Raw genomic sequence first — 23,175 nt, 5'->3', positions numbered from 1 at the left:
AGACTTCAGATTATTCTGAGCATGTGTTTACCCAGACCAGATGTCTGGAGCTGTATCAGTGCGGCTGGTCCCACCAGACAACGCCGAGCCCTGCCAGACTTCGTTCCCCATCATCATGGCTGCCTCTATTGATTGCACTTTGCACTTCACCAATCAATATGGACTCGGAGAATGTCACTGACATTTATGCCACAAATCTTAAAGACACAATGACGAGGTGGCACGGTCTGCCTTTCTGTGAATCATCAGAATGCAAGCCTTTCTTCTTTCTTATTCTGTCTTACATTGCCTGTCTTTCTCTATTTTAGGAGTGCACTGTGTAGGCAGCTTAGCCTACATATGCTGTCATCTGTTTCATTTTCTTTCTTATTGTTTGCTCCTCAGCACTCCCAAAGCCTCCTACGTCTCTAATTGTGACGGAAACCACAGCTACCAGTGTTACACTGACATGGGATTCTGGAAACCCTGAACCTGTGTCTTACTACATTATCCAGTACCGGGCCAAGTCCTCGGACACCAATTTTCAGGAAGTGGATGGTGTTGCCACCACACGTTATAGCATCGGCGGTCTCAGTCCTTATTCCGAGTATGAGTTCCGTGTCATGGCGGTCAACAACATTGGCCGTGGACCACCCAGCGACCCAGTTGAAACACGGACGGGTGAGCAGGCACCTTCCTCCCCACCACTGCATGTCCAGGCGCGTATGTTGAGTGCCAGCACCATGTTGGTGCAGTGGGAACCGCCGGAGGAACCTAATGGTCAGATTAGAGGCTATCGCATCTACTACACATCTGACCTGGACGCACCTCTCAGCGCCTGGCAGAAACACAACACAGACGACAGTCGTCTCACAACCATCTCGAGCCTGACCCCCGACATCACCTACAGCCTACGTGTGTTGGGCTTTACATCTGTAGGGGACGGACCGCCATCTGATGTGTTGCAAGTCAAGACACAGCAAGGAGGTAATCTTTGGGGTTAATGAATAATATATCAGTGCTTTTACATAGGGCTGAGTAATAAATATAGTTTTTCCCTGATCAGTCATGATAGCAGTCATGCATACAATAACGTCACATGATGAGTATAGTCTGATTCTTTAACAAAGGACTCGTATGAACTGCTTCTTTTTAGTGAATCAAAAACATACAGAGTGAACAGTGTATTCTGATTAATGAAAAAGTGACTCATTTAAACTGTTATGAATCAAAAACTTACAGTACAGTGTGACTGACTATTATAGTCTGTCTCATGTACAAATAAATTTCATTAATATCCAGGTTATTTTTTTTTTATAGTGAATTCAATCATACATCATAACCAGTATAGTCTGATTCATGAACAAATTACTTTTTTAATGGATCGTTCTGTTTTTAAGGATCGTAATCTACCAAATTTGAAGGTTCTTTGTATAATTTACAGCAAAAGCTTGGAGAGAATTTTTAGAAGCAAAATTGACATTGTGACTAAAATGTACCGGGATGAATCAGAATCATAATGAAATTGAATTGAATTGGAATCTAATTGAATCAGGAAAGGTGTATCAATACCCAGCCCTACTTTTGCATAGTGCATTGTCATGCCAGTACCATAAAAATATTTGTTCATCTGTTGTAGCTAACATCTCTTTGTCTGTTGAAATTCAGTCCCTGCTCAGCCTTCCAACTTTGAGGCCGAAGCAGAGCTGGATACACGGATCCAGCTAACTTGGCTGTGGCCAGTCCAGGACCCCATTATCAAATATGAGCTGCTATATTGGGAGGCTGACTCAGAGAACAAGGTATCACGCCAGTGCTTGTTTCTGCCTGATTCATTCAGAATTACAAGCAGACCAGATATTGAACGTGTGCAGCTGTTGCTGTGGGCCATGGATACAAATGAAAGATAGCCAAAATTGACATTTCACAAAATGACTCCAGGCAAAAGTCTGCAGTCAGTTGATAGAATTAGATTGTGCAAAAACTGAATGTACTTATCAGTGCTCAGTGCTTGACAGCATTTCTAAATGATGCCGGAATGGACTGTTTGGATGTGTTTTCTTGATGTCAGTTCAACCACACTGAGATCAGATGTCTTATGCACACTCATTGTGATAGCCATCAGTGTGTCTTCATGCTAATACAATGCTTCTCAGTTTTTTTGTAAAAAATTCTGCACTCGCCCTTCAATCTTAAAATGAATAATGAGTAAAATATATGTAGATTTATTTATTTAGCTGATCCTTACAGAGGAAAAATAGCATAAATAGATAAATAATACTGCAGTAGTAATACTGAAAAATGCATGTTCTGTCAGTTATCGCTACTTTGTTGAATTATGTAAATTCATACTTTCTGAAGACATACTGATATATAAGCCATTATTTACTCAAAAATCTGTCTTCTCATGATCGAATCTGTTCGGGTCTAAGCAGACTAAATGATTGGAGAAGTCTGACATACGTCACCAGACTCTGTTGTTTCACCAGAAGATTGAGTTATATTAATTAAAAACGACAAGGTCAAAAAAAGAGCATATTCATGGATGAATTGTTCACAATAAGGTCAATAACATGAATTTTCATGTCATTTTGACTTTAGAATAAACACGTCTATAAGGTCAAGTAAAGAGATGGTTACAGAGATTTTGATGTTTTCTCTTCAGATCCATGTGACCTTCGAACCTGCCGGCTCATACGCTGTTGAAGGTCTAAAGCCGGACACTCTGTATAAATTCTCCTTGGCGGCCCGCTCTGAAATGGGGCTAGGGGTCTTCACTCAACCCATCGAGGCCAGGACCGCCCAGTCCAGTAAGTGCCCTCTTTTTTGTCTTCATCATGTCAACTAACCAAAACCAGAGGACCACTTTTACCTTCCTTTCTCAAGCTACTGTCTACCGTCTCCACCATTAATTCTCTCACACCTCTAAGCCAGAGAATACCTTTATACAGTACATTGACAAGGGCAAAAGGTACGTTTGGTGTCTGCTTGTGCCTTATTATTATTATTTTGGTTTTATAGGCTATCAGTGGAATTTGTAATTGCTGCAATGTTAAAAGCCAGAGGAGTGAAGCCTACTCAAGAAAAGGAGCTGAAGCACTACATTTGTGCTAAATTTAAAGCTCTGCTTGCATATAGCCCATCCCAACCATATCAAAAGATGTTCAATGTTCAGAGAATATATAACAAAATTTACAGTCATCTCACAGTACCAGAGTACTTCCTTTCCCCCTGAGTCTCTCACAGCCTCATATTCTCCTAGAGACCTGTCTATCACCTCCTCCAGGACTCAGAAAGACCCTTTGATCTCTGAGTTTTGTGTCAAGACAAAAAAAAAACCTTACAATCTGCCGACATGTTCAGCTATGGCTGCAGTATTTTTGTCACCTACTGCAGCATCAGGCATTTGTAGTGGCTCTCCCACAGTTGTCAGATTAAGGACCGCCTGATGAGAGACGCCTCGTGCTCAATCCCACCGTGGGCGCCAAGAATGGTGCAACGTCACCAAACTGCTCTGGTTGTTAACAAAGGAATGCAAGCATGTTAAAATCCCAGTGTATATTCTTCTTGTTCTTCTTATTCCTCTCAGTCATCTCTCTTTTTTTTCCTTAGTTAATTATTGTAACTTTTTTATTATGCATTTTTGTTTATCATATAGAGCTGCATGAACGAATGCCATTTAGCTTTTTTGATCATCATTGTAAATTGTTGTTGTGCTGTTGTTGTAATTTTTTATGCCTCTGGACTGTGTTGTGTTGTGCAGGAATATTTGATTTGGTAGCTCACCTGATCTCAATCCGCCGCAGACTTAATCAAATATGCCTTGCTGGTGCTGTGCTTATCTCAGCCACTCAGAAGTGACAACAAGCCTGCCAAAAGAAGCTAGCAGCACACTTAGCGTAGGCAGGATGGTGGAGTACGCTCTCGGAGTCGTCAGCTGCCACACTCACTGACACTTGGATCTCTGACAAACGGGGGGCTGTTGTCTCTCAGCCAATAGGCTGACTGAGAATGTGTGAACGCCTGTTAAAACACAAACCGATGGCCTTTCCCCTGCTTGTCAACACCCAAACAGAGAAAGGCAGTAAACGGTTGTGACTCACTGATCGCTGTGACCAGGGTGAGAAATTAACACACAGCACCAGCTAAATGAGGATACGTTTTAGTAATGGCAGGTCATTTTAATCTGTCTTAGGTTGTATAGTAACAACAACACACTCTCTTAGCTGTTAAAAACACTACCATTTAGAAGTTTGGGGTCTGTATGATTTTTTTCTTAAATATTTTTTTTTATGTTTTTGGAAAAAGCCTCTTATGTTAACCAAGATCTATTTGAATTTTCAGCAGCCATTACTCCAGTCTTCAGTGTCATATTCTTCAGAAATATATTACTAATTAAAAAAAAAAATAAAAATAATTTTAAAAGTTAGTCATTAAGTAAAGGTAGTGTATATATGCAGTTTGTGACCCTAGAGCATAAAACCAGTCATAAGTCATTAAGTAAAGGTCATGCTCCATGCAGATATTTTGTAAGTTTCTACCATAAATATATCAAAACTTAATTTTTGATTAGCAAATATGCATTGCTAAGAACTTCATTTGGACAACTTTTTTTGCGATTTTCTCAATATTTAGATTTTTTTGCACCCTCAGATTCCAGATTTTCAAATAGTTTAATCTCAGCCAAATATTGTCCTATCCTACCAAAACATGCATCAATGGAAAGACTGTTTACTGTATTCAGCTTTCAGATGATGTATACAGTACATCTCAATTTAAAAAAATGTACCCTTATGACTGGTTTTGTGGTCCAGGGTCACATATATAATATTAAAGTACCATTTTATCTTATGTGCACATTCTACCATTCATTTTCTTTAAATTTTTGTATATTAAAAAATAATAATAATAATAATAAAAATAATAACCCAACACATCAACCTGAAGCTTTTTCAAACTAATATTCAATAAAGACTATATTGTAAACAAATGCTGCCAAAAAAAAGTATCAAGATTTAATGTTTTGTTCATTAGTCCAGTTTCACATACATAAGTTATAAAAAAAAAAATCGATAAATAATAATAAATAATAACAATTTTGAGTGTCAAAATTCTTACATTCCAGCCACAGACGGTGAACAGAAAGGTTAGTATCTCACCCTGGTTATGTCTTAGCACCATAAGATTGTGGTAGATGGTTGTGCTTTGCAGTAATGAATTTTTCAGTTTTTGAAATCACAGCAAAAATGTATTTAAAAGAAAATAAAAACAAATCAATAAAAAAGAAGCTTGATTTAAACATACATAAACAAAATACAACACAAATTAAGACATTCTGTATTGTTGTGCCAACCTCTCAGTCCAGAAGCGAGCTTGCTTTAAGTTGTTTAATTTTGCTTGATGCCCTTGCCTTGCCCCCACCTGCAGCCCCCTCTGCCCCCCCTCAAGACGTGCACCTGCTCAGTCTGAGCTCCACCAGCATCAAGGTGAGTTGGGTGGCACCGCCCGCTGCTAGTCGCCACGGCGCTATTGTGCGCTACACAGTCAGCTACCAGGCGGTGAACGGAGAAGACACTGAGCGCCATGAGGTACCGGACATTGGAGCGGATGCCACCAGCTATGTGCTGGAGGGCCTGGAGAAGTGGACGGAGTATCAGGTGTGGGTGAGAGCGCACACCGATGTGGGCCCCGGCCCTGAGAGCACAGCTGTGCGTGTCCGTACCAACGAGGACGGTAGGTCTGAACTATCCTATGTGGATTGCTAATAATGTTGGGCTCCTGCTGGCTGCTCTTTCTCGTCCCTTTTTTTCTGACAGTTTTAAGCATGGCTATTAACAATTATTCCTATTCGTGACTGGAATAGTCTCACCAGAATAATAGGATACAAATGGAAATGAACAGAATCATCTATGAGTTGGTTTCCCAAGGAATTACTTTAGATTCTAAGTGTTTGTGACTTTTAATTTGCTTGCTAGTCAAACGTTTCTCATGAAATTATGTGGTATGATCGGTACTGAAGTCAAAAATTCCAAGGCTAGAATGTCATACTGATATATGTGAACTTGTTCATAATGGCTTTTGAAGAAAGGCGTTTGTCACCTGTCCTTGATCGAACCTGGATCTGAAAGCTGTGTCTTCTCCTTTAAGAGTAACGGTGACTGAACTTGGTAGATGGAGCACTGAGTTTTAATTATAATTGAAACAACTATATTAGTGAGGTGGGAGCAATATCACAGAAACATCCTCTTAAAGCACCGTAAAATTAGTGGACCACCAACCAAGGGTTGAAAGCTCAGAGTCATCTTATCATTGAAAGATGGTCTAATTGGCCTATACTTTAATCAAACAACAGACACAGCTTTGCAGGAAATCCAGCTGTTAACCATGTTGCCCAAATCAAGGTTTTTCACCCCCTGAGCTACAAGGGGGTCCAAGAAAAATAATAGAGGATAAAATCATTACAAAATGTATTTTTAATTAGAAAAACAAACTAAATATACAAGTTTTCTCCAAAACATTTATAATAATAATATTTCATAAAAATGCTTTATACTTTTTTATAAATTTCATTCAAGAGTTATCTATGATGCATAAAACTGATCCCAAATATTTTAGTAAAGATTTAAAAAGATTTCTATTCTAAATGAATTTGTTTTGGCTTTAGTTCAGTAATAATGTAAAAACAAATCATTTAAACAACACATTGTACATACTATTATATAATTCTTACAATTTTTCTCACAGAGTATAAATGACCTACATGGGTCTACATGAATGTATTTTAGAAAGGGCTCCTTTGCAAGGGAATCATCATATTTTGGGGTCCTTAACCTCAAAAGTTTAAAAACCCCTGACTTAGACATGAAGTCACAGACATCAGCCCTGATAGCAGTTACTCATTCTTACTCACTGTCTGTCCTTTCTCAGTTGTGCTACAGTGAATTTTATGTGTGTGTTTGCAAAAGTTATATAGCCAGGCTGTAACACGTGTGACTTCAGGCGATCCCTGAGTGCTTTGATAAGGTTTTTTAGAAGTGTAGGCTAAGAAGAGAAGTTTATTAAGCGTAGGAGAGCAGTATAAGACCGGATGTGCTCACTGCATGCTCTGTTACCAGACAACATGCCCTTTGTCTCTAAATAACGGGATTTGCTCTGCTCCCCGGAGCATGCAATGCTTGTCCCACACACACACAAAAACACCCCTCTCTCCCACACCACATTTTTCCCCCCACACACCCCCCATAGCTATATAAAAGCACATACACAACAAAAAAAAAATATTTAAAAAAATAAAAATTGTTTAATAATTTTTTTGAAAGAAGCTTTTTATACTCACCAAGGCTGTATTAATATTATGAAATATTATTACAATTTAAAATAACTATTTACTATTTAACAGCATTTTTAAATGTAATGAATTTCTGTAGTGTAGCTGGATTTTCAGCAGCCATTACTCTGGTCTTCAGTGTCACATAATCCTTCAGAAATCATTTGAATATGCTGATGAGTTATTTTCAAGTTATTATCAGTGCTTAATTATTAATATGGGTCTTATTATTGTCGCTGTTGAAAGCTGCTTAATATTTCTGTAGAAACTGTTATACATATTTTCTGTATTCTTTGATCAATTGAAAGTTCAGCATTTATTTGAAATAGAAATCTTTTGTAACTTTTTAAATGTCTTTGCTGTCAATATTGACAATATATATATATATTTTTTTTTTTTTTTTTTTTTTACTTATGTAAGATGGTATTTACCCCACATTTTTGAATGTTAAAGGGTCATATGATGTATAATTCACTTTCCATGTTGTTTGAACATAATAAGAAATGGTTACTGAGCACCAAATCAGCATATTAGAATGATTTGTTGATGAATGGCTGATGAAAATGACACAAATTAAATTTTAAATATATTCAAATAGAAAATTGTTTTTTTAAATTGAAATAATATTTTACAATATTACTGTTTAACTGTAATTTGCAATAAATAAATGCAGCCTTGATGAGAATATCTTGGTTCTTCATTAATCTCTTTTCCTTTATCTCAAATGTCTCTCTATCTTAAATCATTCTTTCTCATTCTTTATTCCTCTCATTCTCCTCCTCTCCCATCTTAGCCCTGTTTGTCCATACCTTGGTCTCATCTACTTTCCTAGAAATAGTATAATAAGTTTCTAGTCAGCTTTTTTCATGTCATATTCACAATCAGTAAATTCATTCATCTAAATCATGTCAGCTGAGCAAAATTTCAGCACATCCTTATCAGAACATTAATTGTCCTTTGTCACCTCCTAGTCTTTCAGCAGTTCTAGAAGTTTTTTTGCACTGTCTTCTGCGCACTTGAATTATTGTGACTAATCTTCTTACTGAAGCCACATTAGCTTTTTTCTTTAACCAACAAATTTAGTAAAACAAATACCTCTCCTCAGCTAAACCACAACTCATTAGCATTTATTAGATTGTTTTATCTCAAGCTACCTTAAAGCCTCCATCCTGAAGTTTAAATCTAGTTTTCCCTTTTCAGTGCCTGGAGCCCCACCTCGGAAAGTTGAAGTAGAGGCTGTGAACTCCACAGCTATTCGTGTGACATGGAAGCCGCCTCTTTCTGGGAAGCAGCACGGCCAGATCCGGGGATACCAGGTCATATACTCCCGCCTGGAGAACGGAGAGCCACGTAGCCAGCCAAATATATTGGATGTTGCTCTGCCAGAAGCACAGGTACTACCTGCTAATTCTTTATTGTAGTACTTGACTGTTTGTACAGTGAGTTGGCTGCCATTGTTATTGCTCTGTTGGACTCTGTTCCACACCCTAGTTAGCTTCCTAGCAACTGCCTTCTGAGATAGCATCCTAACTGAAATCGGACCTCTTAATTGACTTAATGAAAAGCTTTACATGGGTGCCACAAACATAGTGCTCCACATATAAAGCACTCGAGAGATTGACTAAACCTCACAGCTGATTAGCATGGAGTTTGGCATTAGCATGTTGCTAAACTATTGATCCACTGCAGTAAGCACACAAATGTTGGGTGAAACATTCATTAATAATTTATATATATATATATATATATATATATGTATATATATATATATATATATATATATATATATAAACACACACACACACATATGTATATGTATGTATATCTATATATATATTAGAGGCTAATGAAAATGACATAAGACAAACTAAAATTACAACAATTACAATATGTATGTATGTATGTATGTATATTAGTGCTGTCAAACAATCAATCAAGATTAATCAAATCCAAAATAAAAGTTTTTGTGTACTCAATATGTGTGTGTACTGTGTATATTTATTATGTATATAGAAAGACACACACATACAGTATATATTTTGAAAATATTTTGTATTTACATGTATATATTTATATTCATTTAATTTACATATACATATATTTAATATATAAACATTACATATTTTTCTTAAATATAAACGTGTGTGTTACTATTTATATATACATAATAAATATACACAGTACACACATATCATGTGAACAAAAACTTTTATTTTGGATGCCATTAATCATGATTAATCGTTTGACGGCACTGATGTATATCTGTATATAATTATGTATATGTAGGTAGTTTTAATTTTTATTTCAGTTTTAGCTTTTGTCATTTTAGTTCTTTAATTTCAACTTAATGCATTTTATTTCAGTTAGCTGCTATTATTTTTATTTAATATTAAATTTTATTTCAGCTGTTTTTAAATTAAAAAAAAAAACAATGTTTAATAGTTTAGCAACACTGCTTGGTTTTGGCAGCATAAATGTCTGTATATTTTAAACAGCTTTTATATAGCATTTTAAATAGCATGTCTATAATGCCTAAAAATTCTGTCTTTGTAGGCAAACCAGGGTTTGGAACAGAAACTTTGTCTGTCTTATGAATTTTCAGGATACATGTCTACGCATCTACATTAACACTTTATCTGAGTCTTCAGTGTTATGTAAATTGTTAAATATTTCATAGGCACATGCTATTGGTGACCTTTCAAGAATTCAGCTCTTTGTAACACTAATACATATGCACTGCCTTGTTACTCTGTAATTTTTTTTTTTTTTTTTTTTCTGTTTCGCTCATGGTGCGTTAATATAAGGAGATTTAAAACTGCCTGAAGAAACGTGGGTGCACTGAGATGGAAGAAAGATAGTAATCCTTAGGAGGGATTTAGAAATCCATGAATATCTTAAAGTAGACACTTTTCGGCAATAGAGAGAATCAGACTAGGGGCATTTAAATGCTTCTGCTCTTGAATTGTTAGCTTAGAATTAACTTGCGTAGACATGTGTTTTTCTGCACTTTCCCTGCCCCCAAACAAAAGTTTCTAATTCACCTGTGTTAGCATTTCCCCTCACTGAGCTAGACTTAAAAAAAAAAGACTGTAACAAGAGACGTTTATGGACCACTGTGGGCTTTAATGGTTTTCAGTAAATGGGCAGGTGATGGGGGTTTTCTGGTGCATCGAGAAGATTATGTCTCATTTGCATAAGTACATAGCCAAGTGAAGGAGGGCACGTACGGTAAAATGCAAATGTATTAACTTACGCATCAGCGCTCAATCCACCTCCTAGAACTGGCAAGTTTTTTTCTTCTGTCGTTAATTGATTCTATATCAGGGATGCATATATTGGTACCATATTAGTTATTGCTCTTGTGATTATTGGACTGATATGAGTTGTTCAGAGCGCACCTTCTTGATTAAATACAATGCATGTATGTTTAGGGCTAAAAATGGATATCTGTGCATCTTTATATTATATATTCTATAAAATCTCTTGCTCAGAGCTTGAAGTTGTCTTTGTGACCTTCGCCACACTTGTTTGTGGTGCGGTTGATGTTTTGTCTCTCCAGCGCCTCTAGTCCAACACCTCCACAAGTCATAACTTGTAAACTTTGTTTAATGTCGCAAGGTCAGCAGTTCTAAATGTTTTTGACAGCATACAAGACACATTTGTTGTGAGTTTTTCAAAAATTTTTCATCTAGCTTCCATCGGTGGCAAATAAAAAAACATTAGACAGGTTTTGTTTACAGTATCTGTCAGGTGAACTGCTGTCGACCTCTTTGCTCTCACAACCCAAGGGCACCTGCACTTGTCTCTCCCTCTTTGGCAAACAACATTCCCTTCATATGCCATGACATCTGAAGTGTTGTTGAGTCATTTACCACAAACTGTGATGGTTTGTCTCAGAACATGACTCATTCGCCATCATTGTCATAGAAAAAAAACATGAAAACACTTGCAAGACTTGCTGAGATGTATTTGTAAATATCAGGTTCCTCAGACACAATGATCCATACATGCCTGTTTATTTTCACCTTGTGTCTCTATTTTCTCTCAGACATTGAAGATGTATCATAAGACTCCGGTTACATTTATGTCTACATCTTTCTTCATTCTTTGGCCCTTAGTTAAAAAAGAAAATGTGTTGTTGCTTTGCTCTCTGGGATGTAATTGGCCAGGGAGAGCTAGTGAAGATTGGAGAAAACGTGACAGAGAAGTGATGAAAATCCATTGTGTATTGTGTAACACTAATGGTTTGGCAGGGTGGTTGCAGAGTTGCTTTGATAAATGGCTTGTAGTGCTTTTTGTCTTGACAAAAAGACCCGGATTTCTCAAGACATCCATTTTTGTTCTTCTGGGGGTTGCCAGTTGTTCATTTTTAATATGCACTGTTTCTCTACCACCTTCAGAGCCACTCTGGCTCTAAGAGCATGGGCTTCTGCATGGATGGGCTTCTAAAACATCTCAAAGCAGAGCAGGAGCATGTGTAATGTTTTTTCATTTGCTTTTATTATGCATTACTGAACCAATCCAAACCCTAATAGCTAAGCTACAAATTAACATTAACACAAGAGTTACAGACTAACTAGCTACCTACACTAATTATAATTTGCAACTCTAATTTGTCTTGTTTCAAAACATGGTTTCATTTTTTCCCCTAACATTTCAACATCAAACAACACATACACATTTTATTTTGTAATGCGATAGATTTCTGGAACTGGACTGAAACATGACTGCCACTTTTGAGGAAGCTTTTTTGAGGATCCTCATGCATCTCCCTCAAGTATTCCAACAGTGACATTTTTTTATTTTAATTATCCTATTTGTTGCCATTTATTTTGGTTACATAAACTGTTGCTGTTAAATATAATTCTAAAATTAATGATAAAATGGAAATTCTCCCATAATGTGACACACAGCCAAGTGAAAGAATTATTGAAAATATGTAGGGCATGGACTTGATTCTACCCATTAGTTGTTGAATGGATGGTGGCAATGCAGTCTAAGTGTGAGTAGGGGTTTAAGTGTACTAAATAATTGTCAAAGTCTGGCATAAGGCTGCGTTACCTACAAAACTACCTTAAAATAACTATATAACTTAAATAACTATTTGACTTTACATTTTCATAAAAGGTGTTAACTGCTATACCATTGATTTTGCTTTGTTTGTATCGAGGCATTGTTATAATTTGAACCATTCATTTGCCTCACTCAGAGCAACATGAGAAACCTCTCTCTCATCTGGCTCTCTGGAGTCAGCTGAAAAGCCAGGAAACCAGCGAGCATTTGTTTGTCCGTGGGTGGAATAAACGCATTTCCTTTTCAAAAAAGGCCAGACTGGGAACCCACACACCACCACCCTCATTCTGGGTCTAAATTTAACCGAGAGATTGAGTTAATTGATCCATTCCAGTGTGCCACGAGAGCCGAGCAAGTGGCCGTTAAAGAAGCCTGTCAACCTTTCCATGAAGAATCTCCAATAAATCTGCATGAAAGTCCCCTACAATTACAGCTGTCACTCTTCTGTGCTGTTTGGTTAGGATCTTGTTGCATTAGTTGTGGGTGTAGCATAGAAGAGGGAACGAGCAAAGGACAGACGTAGTGAGAGATCGGAGCTGTGGGTGGTGCGGTTTTAGTAGTGAGGGACCAGAGCTGGTACCCAAAACATGGAAGGTTCGAACCCAATGACATTGGATTGCTATCCTATCACTGTGCATTTGCATAAGGTCATGTTGCCAACAGTTGTGTCACTCATACTGCCTCAAATCAACTCGCTTTAAGAGTAAACGACTTCTGGTCGCTTTGTTACTGCAAACTGACACACAGAGCACCAACTCCAAATGAATCACACAGACCACAGCCCCCCAAAACGTGAATATGAGACACACAGAGCACCAACTCTGAGGGAAACACTCTGGCCTCGGTGGCCCCAGTGCCAGATGAAGGAGAGAGAGGAGAGCCCTTTATTTCGCCGGATTAATATCAGCACCCTCTTCCCCTTTCATCTCTTGTTCTTCAACAGCCTCTATCTGACAAACACAGACTTCCATTACTATTTTAATATCCAGTCTGAAAATTGCCGCATTTGGCTCCAGCTGAAGATTCATATCAGTTCTGACCTGGTTTTTCTGCTCTCTGAAGCCTTTTAATAAACTAGGCTAATTTATTCATCTTGCATTCAAAGGGAATGATTCTGAGGAGATAATATTGTGAAAGCAAAGGCCTGTACATTTAACAGAGGCTAAAGTGCCGTGTGGAAACAACAGCCCATTAAGAAAGCAGATAAGCGGAAAAAAATGTCTCATTAACTTGAGTTTAAAAAGGTTATTTGTGTTTATTTAAGCCTGTGTTTTGTTGATGATTGAGTGTAGATTGGCTTGAAGGAATGGCGGCAGTTTTGGATGCCATTGCGTATGTGCTAAGTGTATGTTTCTGTAGCACTGTGCACGATTAATAGGAGAGTTAAAAGCAGCGGTTTAGAAGGAGTCCATTGAGGAGGAAGTGAATGCAGTGAAACAGCGATGACTAAATGATTGAAGTACAGCTCTTAAGTGCAGACCTGAAGGGTTAGAAGCGCTCTCCGGCCCATTATATCTGATCAATGTTTCAGCCTCTATGCTTTCCACTCAACTTATCAGCCTGACTTTAGCTCCTCGCCGTGAAAGGTAATGATGGGCGCTTGGGCCTCCAGGCAGCCATGCCCTGGATAAAGTCATTGTTACCAGACTTTTAGGAAGGCATGCTCTGGGCGAATCTGCTGGTTTCTCTTGTGCTGTCAGGGGCTTTTAAAACCATCCGTGAGGCTAACAAGGCCCCACACAGGCTGGGCGTCATCGTATAGGATCGGCAGCATGAGGTCTGTGTGTGGGAAGCAGTGTGTTAGGGAAACAGACTGAAATATTGGCCTCCATCTAGTCTGCTAATGGTACTGTTATGCAGTATACACACAGATCTGCATCAGTTCCACTATGAGAAGCAATTATAGGATATGGATGAATGTTTGCAGAATGATCTAATATAGAAAATTACAGTGTGGGGGTCCGCACACTGATATTGTGACGTGCTTCACTGCACTTTGCAGATTCTTGGTTAGAGGAGAGCAATTTCCTCTTTCTTACTGAAAGTGAATATCAACTCCGGTTGAGTTGGCTCCATGCTGACTTCTTGGTCCAGGGAAGATTTCATACATGTGTGAGCGCCTTTTGTTGAGGGTTGGTAAGAAAATTCTTACCAGTTCTGGGTGCTCAGTGTGAGTAAAGTTTGATGTCACCAAGCTGGCAATGCGATGGGGGTAATGGGGTTTCATGCTCTACACCACCCAGAGAGTCGCTACAAGAAAAAGGCTTTCAATCCCAATGAGTTTCACTTACAGTAAAAGAAAGAAGTTTTTATATCGGTATCTGCCAGTAGGGGCAAAATGTGGTAAAATTAGTCATGTACAATATTAAAAATCTGGTCAATATTGAGAAGATCTTTTCTTATGGCCAGTAACTTAATAATAACAAATACTAAATCTCAATCCTAATTTGTCTAAATAAATTAAAAACAAACAATTACAAATTAAAATGACTCATTTGGTACCAATATTTTGTGCATCCATACGTAAAATTGTGACAAAATTTCTTAAATTATACTCGTGTAACCAGGCAGTGCATATGTGGTAAATGTTTTGGAATGTACAATATTTCTGTATGTCTTTTGGAGTTCACTTATCAGGTTTATTATGAATTCAGCCCAGGTAAGTATCTGTGAATTGCAATGTTTGCAACCATGCTGAGACTAAAACGTTCCTGCACCAGGTGTAAGTGGTGGAATAGTTGTCATTTCTTTCTCCCACAGAGCGATGGAATGAAGCACCTTGCCTTTGTTAGCAGTATACCGCTGCTCCTTTTACCTGACATTATGCAGCACTGTGTCGAATGTGAAATATTGTCATCTCTCCTCCTCCACCCTTCTCCTCTCTCTCTGTAGCATGTCACTGTTAACGCTATGTGTTCATCTGTAGATGAGAGAAAAAAAAGGTAGCGATGCTTTTTTTTCTCCCCAGTAGTGCCATCTCTGATTCATTTTCTACCTCTCATCTGTCATGTGTTTTCCATCAGTGGAAAATTGAAGAGTCCACGGAATATGTGAGTAACTCAAGTGTGAGCGGGTGGTTTGCAGCATTGGGCCTGCGGGAATGCTCTGAGTTTGTGTTCATCTATCGCTTTTTCTTCTCTTGCTTGGCTTTATTTCATTTGAAACTAACAGTTCTCCCTTGTTTCTTCCTATGAAGAGGGATTAACAGTTTGATTGAACCCCTCTGTGCTTATTATGAGTTTGGAACAAGCAGCTTGTTGAAAAGGGGGAAATGGGGTAAAAATACAAAATCAGCAAGAAAGCTGATTTTTTTTTTTCATCTTTTGAAGATTGTTGCAAACATATTCCCAACTACGTACTCGCTTATTCTCTCTCTCTCACACACAGAGAAAAGATCAGAATAAATTGCAGCATTTTCAGCATTATACTGAAGGTCACCCACTAATGCACTGTATTTACTAATGGTAATGATGCTGCATGCTCTAAAGGTCTGGCCCCTGAGAGCACATTTCACTGACAGTGTAATGACTGCACTAATGACTTCTCGCATAGCAAGTACCCGTTATTCACTCACACACACACACACTATCACATGCGCACTTACAACAAATACGGAACAGACCATCACTACTAGAGCACTACTACGGCAAGTTTAGTATTATCTGAATGATAAAACCTACCTCATTCTAAGATGAGAAATACTGTACATGCACAGATGACAATACTTGACTAGAGAGATAGAAGAGCCGGAGAAATGGCAAAGGCTGAATTAAGTAGCTGTATGAATGAACGCTTTATCAGCTTTTTTCTTCTTTTCAAGGTAATGTAATTTTTTTATTCTTTAATGAATAGATCATTTAACTTTTTTGATTGAAAAAAATAAAATAAAATCCCAATGTTGGCAGCAAGACATTTTGATAACCATGTCTCTTTGAATCAAGTTTTACAACTGTTTTATCAGTTATATCAGATTTATATGTTATATTATACATTATGCAAGGATTTAGCTGGTCATTATTGCAAAATAAACACAGACAGTTGTTGTCAAATTATTAACTTTTATTCAGCTATCTGTTATCCCATTCATTACACTACTCTTTAACAAATAAATAAAAAAATGAATATTAAATATGTGAGTTATGTGAAAAGAATGCTGTTGTCAGAAACAACAGTCAATTATGCAGTTTATAGGTCATTATACTATAATATTTGACCTCAAAATGCCTTGACTGACCAATCGGAATCAAGTATTCTAGAGAGCATGCAATAAACCTCATTAGCTACACAAAAATAATATTCACTGCATTTTAGTATTCACCACAAATGGTTTTAAATTCAGTTAGATTTATAGATGCATTTAAGTATTCAGTTTAACTAATCTTTTTTTTTCTTTTTTTCTTTCTTTTTTTTGAGTACATGGAAGCATGGAAGGGGATATTAATGGAGAAATTACAATCTGCTTGGCCCCTGTGTGATGACTGAAGGGGTTGGGGAAGAAAAGCACTGAATGATGTTACCTGCTTTCAGCAGAGGGATGGGTTCAGGGTTATGTGTGCTGTGAGTGTTGAAAACCAGTGAAGCCTGGCTGGAAAGAGAAAGCTGCAGAAAAACAGTTGGCTTTCAACACTACAGCTCTTTGTGTGTAGGTGTGTGTTGTCCGTGAGCATGCCTTTGTGTCTGTGTGTGCGTGTGTGTGTGTGTGTGTGTGTGTGTGTGTGTCTCGTTGTTCCAGAGTTTCCTCAAAAGATTCTTATAGTTGCGTGACAGCCCACTACAGTTCGGGGCCTGGCTTGCGTTACGCTAGTAAATCCTCTTACTGCCTAGATTTGGAGCATTAAAAAAGAGCCAAAAAATGGGCGCACTTCAGTTACCAGTGTCGTTTTCCTCCCAGTGAAGCCTGACCCCATTTCTCAGTCCACCCATCTCTGTGCCAGCAGACTGGCTGCCGTCTCTCTGGAGCCCTGCTGTTAGCAACCGCACCTGCTCTGCTGCCACCTGCCTGGAAAACATTCAGCGTGAGCCAATCACTTGCTCCCGCCAAATCGCTCTCTTTTCCCTCTCCCATGATTCAGGGCTGTCTGGCAGCCTCTCATTGAACTGGCTTTCTGGAATCTCGCATTCACACGTTAAAACGAGGATTCACACCTGACCCGGTGACCCTGAGCTGTCACTGGGGTCTCTAGTTAGTCAAGCATGAATTTGTGTACAAATTGATGTTGTCCTTCAAATTTACTTACTCTCTCCGATGTTGGAAGTAGTAATTAGGGGTTAAACTGCCCTTGAAAAAATTGACCGTGGTAAAGGATCATGTGACATTGAAGATTCCCTGGAAAATTCAGCTTTGTCATCACAGGAATAAATTGATTAATGGAATAATTATTATAAATGGTTATTTTAAATCAATAGTATTTTAGTTCACATATGACTCTTTTTACTGTATTTTTGATTATAAATGAGCATATAGGACTTATTTCAAAAATCTCACTTAACCCAAACTAGGATAATATGTAGAAAATACAAGATAATAAAAATTGCATGATTAAGAAAAAGAGAGTACATAGAAATAATAAGAATAAAGTGTAAAATGCAAAATAATAATAACAATAATAATAATACGGTAATAGAAATAAAACATAGGAGAGTACAGGAGATCATTAAATTGCCTAATGCTGAGCCCTTGAGATACTTTTTGAACAGTGCTAATTGAATAATCTGAAGTTATCACTTCCACATCTTGGGATCACAGTGACTAAACACTCATTCAGTTCTTTACAGATGTGTTTTAGGTACAACCATCAAAGTAGACTGGTATCTTTTTTTACACAGATTTGTTTATTACGTATAACAGTAGTAATTATGGTATTTTGGTGGAAATTAGGGCCAGGATGACACTGATTCTCCCAGATTAATGGCTGATCCAATCAGTCATAGCTGTCAGAAAATAATGGCAAAAATAATACAAATAAAATAGCATACTTAATCTTAAACACGTGCATTGCTTCATTTTATATACATAGTAAAAAAATCTTTCTTTTTTTTTTTTTTTTTGACTTGCCTAGCACTTTCAGGATCTGAGACAGATAAAACAATGGGACAGTAGTTATGTCACTATATTAAAGTAAATTTAACTGTAATAAAGTCGTGCTTAATCTAGGCTCCATATATGTAAAGTGAAGGCAGACACTTTATAATGTTAAAAGTGAGATAACAGGAATAGTACTCGATTCCACCACATTGACATCTGGATGAACAACTCTTTTACTATCACACCCATTCCTAAGAAAAACACCCAACATCTGTATTGTTAAGAAACAATTAGAAACTAGACAGGCTTGACAAAGATGAGGAACTCACCTTTGAAAATTAATTTCTTTCACCTCAGGCTCTATTCGGAGGTACCGGCAACACGTAATGGGACTGTGCTGCGCTTTTTTCATTGATGACATTGATTATGGCTTGACAGCAGAGAGACATGCTGGTGTCAGCGAGTGACATCTGTGCACCTCTGTGTTATTTATTCTAGCAATCAGCCATTTTGAAGGTTGGCATCAGCTGCTAGCTCACTAATGAAGTGTGACTGTGCTCAGTGTATAGAGGAAACACACCCCTATTAACCCCACAGATGCCTCGCCAATAATCTCACCTTGTTCCATTAGCAAAAGAAGCTTTAGAAAATCAAATTTAGCTTGAATGTGAATAGTGAGTCATTAACTGATGTTTGGGTGACGAAAAAAGTATATCTGACAATTCAAGCTTATTTTCTCAGAACTGTGAGTAATAAACTTGTCTTGAGTTTATATCTTCATTTAATATCTGATTAATTGTAATGAGAAAAAACTCAAAACTGCAAGAAAAAAAAAGTCAGAATTGTGAGAGAGAACAATATTCCATGGCAGAAATGTCAACCTAATCAAACCGATTCTTATATAAATAAATAAATAAATAAAAACTACTAATATTGCCTAGTATAGATACAGTACGGTTACTTATATAGAGTACCGTACTCATACACCCCTTGATACCACTGATAATGTAAAGGTCACAACATTTTTTTTTTTTTTTTGGTAGGAAGAGTTCGGAGTGCACATTGCTTAATGTTTAATAAATTGCTGCTGAATGTGAATGTGCCCTAGTGTACTACTCCCAGAATTGTTTTAACCCCCTCCTACTTGTTTAAACTTCTGTTCTCTGAGAGTGCAAGCTGTTCCCTTTGCTTGAAAAACTGATAAAAGAGCACTTTTTAAGATGGAGAAAATGAGAGAGGAAAATGCAATTGCTTCGCCTATAAAAATACATTTTGTGTGATTGAAGTAATGAGTAAACGCTCATATTTAAAAGGTCGTTTAAATTTGATCCAATCATTTACATTTTATCCCATGTTTCCCCTCTTTAGGGCTTCAGCGGGAGTGCAAACCAAACCAAGCAATCTTCATTTAAAAAAGAAAATTGTGAAACCGTGGACACATATTAGTACAAGCATTAATATAATTAAAACATAATCATAGAAGAAACACAGTTTAATCGTGCTAAAAAGGCTAATGAGAAGCTTTTAAAATGTCATTTTCAGGAACTTAATTTACCAGAGGATGTGTGGGCATGTGTAATATAGGAGTTTTATATGTGTGTGGCGGGTAAACATATGCTATATTATGACCTTGGTTTATTTCCATGTGTGTGTTAAAGTGTGGTTGAACCCATGTGCTTTAGTTAGTTTCTTTGCGTGTATGTGTGTGAGAATTTTCAACATCATGTGCAGGAAACCCTGCAAGTACACTAGGAAGAGATTATCTAAGTAAATAAGCTTTCCCGATATTATTCCTTTATGAATATAAGACAGTAGTCATATATACCTATAGCTTATTCATTTTGAAAAGGGGATGATTAATGGAGCACAGTTTTAGCAGGTTCATTTATGAATTTGAAAAAGTGAATAAAAAGTGAATTTGGAGAACTTTGTGTTTGACTGCTAAAAGCTACATTTATTCTCATTGTGTGGATGCTGCATCAGCAAATATATTATTACTATAGACTATCTTAGAGGAAAAGTCATGAAAATGTTCTGTTTTAACCCTAAGCACAACTGTGAGTGTGTGTGTGTGTGTGTGTGTGTGTGTGTGTGTGTGTGTGTGTGTGTGTGTGTGTGTGTGTGTGTGTGTGTGTGTGTGTGTGTGTGTGTGTGTGTGTGTTTTGTGACATATCGGGACACAACTTTGTATATTGACATGGGTATAACACAGGTATTACAAGGAGAGGCTGATTTATGAGGACATCACCCATGTCCCCATTTTTCAAAATGCCTATAAACCATACAGAATGAGTTTTTTTTTTGAGTAAGTAAAAATGCACAAAGTTTTCCTGTAAGGGGTAGGGTTAGGTGTAGGGTTGGTGTAGGGCGATAGAATATACAGTTTGTACAGTATAAAAACCATTACGCCTATGGGATGTCTCCACTTTTCACAAAAACAAACGTGTGTGTGTGTGTGTGTGTGTGTGTGTGTGTGTGTGTGTGTGTGTGTGTGTGTGTGTGTGTGAGTGTGTGTGTTCGCTTGTGTTTTCTACATGTGCCTTTGTGTGTGCTATGTTTGGCTCTTCCCCTCCTTCGGTTTGTGAGTTTGTTCAAATGCTCACACAGGTTATCTCTTGATGTCAACCAGATGTGTCATTGGTCTGCTTTACAACTGTTATTATTTGCAATAGTTTGCAAACTAATTTGACCCACATTTTAGAGTTTAGGGGAACTTTAAAAAAAAATAAAAAATATATGATTACAAATTAATTACAGACAGATTTTTTTCAGCTGGCTTGTTAAAAAAGGATTTGCCATCACTGGTGTAAAGCAAGAACATTGACACCCACGGTTGGGCAGCTTTGGTTCTTCTCTTTGTGGCTTGGAAGAGCTATAGAGCTTTTCTAAGTCTTTCGGAGTTCTTGTTTGAATGTACAATATGAAATGAATAATACGTCAGATGGTTTTAAAAGGGAGGTTGGAAATGGTTAAGCGTTGGGGTGTGTGTGGCTTATTGGAGGGGTTATGATCAGTGTCTGCCAGTGGGGATGGCATGTGGGCATTTCTAGATAAAGCTGTCTTGGCATCTTAGGGATCATGCTGTTTCTATTTAACAGGAGGCTGTGATCACTGGACTTCTCTCCGAGACCTCTTACTCTGTTACTGTGGCAGCATACACAACCAAGGGAGATGGGGCACGAAGCAAAGCCAAAGTCGTCACCACCACCGGAGCAGGTAGAAGCTCACTCTCTTCACATGACTTACTTCACATTCAGAATTCACCCTGTTTCATTTCAGTGCATGTTTCTGGCCTTAACCTGCATTATTCACTGAAGCATGTTGTTCCTAAGAAAAAAATCTAATTAAATCTAATAACTTAACTTCACCTCTGGTATATCTTTTCTCTGGTATAACTTTATTGTACTGAATGGGCTGATTTACCATCAAATACATCACATTATAGGATAGAAAAAACAACATCAGTTTCTTTGGCTTGAAAAATTAATTAGTCTGTCAAGGTTTTCAGTGACAATTCATTGTCGAATGTCTGGTGACATTTAATCAAAAGCAGCTTTTCCAAGACTTTTCTTTGCTCAAAAAGAGGGGAAAAAAGATGAAAAGGTCTTCACTTTTTATTATTATTAAACATGATAAGTATTAATATGAAAGATTTAAGTTCAATATGAAAGAGCATTTACAAGTCATTTTACTTGTAAATCATTAAAAGTTTGTGGTTGATAGGATTTAAAGTTTATTGTTATATGTAATTTATTCCTGTGCACTTTCAACAGCTGTTCACATGATCCTTCAGAAATCATTCTAATATGCTGATTTGCTTCTCAAGCAACATATTATTAATATGAAAATAGTTGTGCTTAATATTTACTTATTACCTATTTTAAAGCAGATAATATTATTGTGAAAACCATATTTTTTTTTGATACATAATGGTGGCATGTGGTATTAGTGGTCATGTGCAAATAACCCTCTTTTAAACAATGCTTTTTAAAATCACAGTGCCTGGGAAACCCACTATGATCATCAGCACAACCATTGGCAACACAGCCCTCATCCAGTGGCAGCCTCCTAAGGACATGGTGGGTGAGCTGATTGGCTACCGACTGCGGTACAAGTGTGTGGAGGAAGAGAACTACGAAGTACGTGAGTTCGCACGCACCGACGACCACCACACTGCCACAGAACTGTACAAGGGTGCCACCTACACCTTCCACCTGAGCGCCAAGAACCGGGCGGGAGCTGGAGAGGAGTATGTAAAAGAGATCAGCACCCCGGAGGACGTGCCAAGTGGGTTTCCCCTCAACCTACGCGTTGTGGGCCTGACCACCTCCACCACCCGTCTTGCCTGGGACCCCCCTGCCCTGTCTGAGCGCAACGGCCGGATCACACAATACCTAGTGATGTACCGCGACATCAACAACATACAGAACGGCACCAATCGCACCTCTGACACTCAGATGACCATCCAAGGGCTTCGACCTGACACCACCTATGATATCCGTGTGCAAGCCTTCACCAGCAAGGGAGGAGGTCCCATAAGTCCTAGTATCCAGAGCAGGACCATGTCTACATCACCTGGTTTGTGTTTAGACTGCATGGCTTATGTTAAATCACTTAAACAGATACAGAAATCCTTTCATCCCTCTGTGTAGTGTGAGGTGTAATTTACTGACTGTGTCAAGCTACAGATAATTACAGGGCACTGTAACATAATTATAATGCACCTTATACACTTTATTTAATGATATACAGTGCATAAATGCTCACATAC

The 23,175-nt window shown here is 37.8% G+C and overlaps 1 protein-coding gene across 1 annotated transcript in view; it reads left to right on the top strand.

The window, feature by feature from the left end:
• ptprfb (protein tyrosine phosphatase receptor type Fb) overlaps positions 1-23,175 on the top strand; it is a 185,210-nt gene that overhangs the window by 119,111 nt on the left and 42,924 nt on the right. The window contains exons 8-15 of the mRNA XM_042718042.1: positions 385-966; positions 1,648-1,781; positions 2,645-2,789; positions 5,407-5,712; positions 8,507-8,700; positions 15,403-15,429; positions 21,503-21,620; positions 22,404-22,982. Coding sequence (XP_042573976.1) covers positions 385-966; positions 1,648-1,781; positions 2,645-2,789; positions 5,407-5,712; positions 8,507-8,700; positions 15,403-15,429; positions 21,503-21,620; positions 22,404-22,982 — 2,085 coding nt within the window. The remainder of the gene's footprint in view (positions 1-384; positions 967-1,647; positions 1,782-2,644; positions 2,790-5,406; positions 5,713-8,506; positions 8,701-15,402; positions 15,430-21,502; positions 21,621-22,403; positions 22,983-23,175) is intronic.

This window comes from Cyprinus carpio, chromosome B2, assembly GCF_018340385.1.
Source record: "Cyprinus carpio isolate SPL01 chromosome B2, ASM1834038v1, whole genome shotgun sequence".
In the NCBI taxonomy this organism is placed as follows: Eukaryota; Metazoa; Chordata; class Actinopteri; order Cypriniformes; family Cyprinidae; genus Cyprinus; species Cyprinus carpio.
Note: the sequence above shows the minus strand (reverse complement) of the source record. Positions and strands in the feature narration are given on the sequence as shown.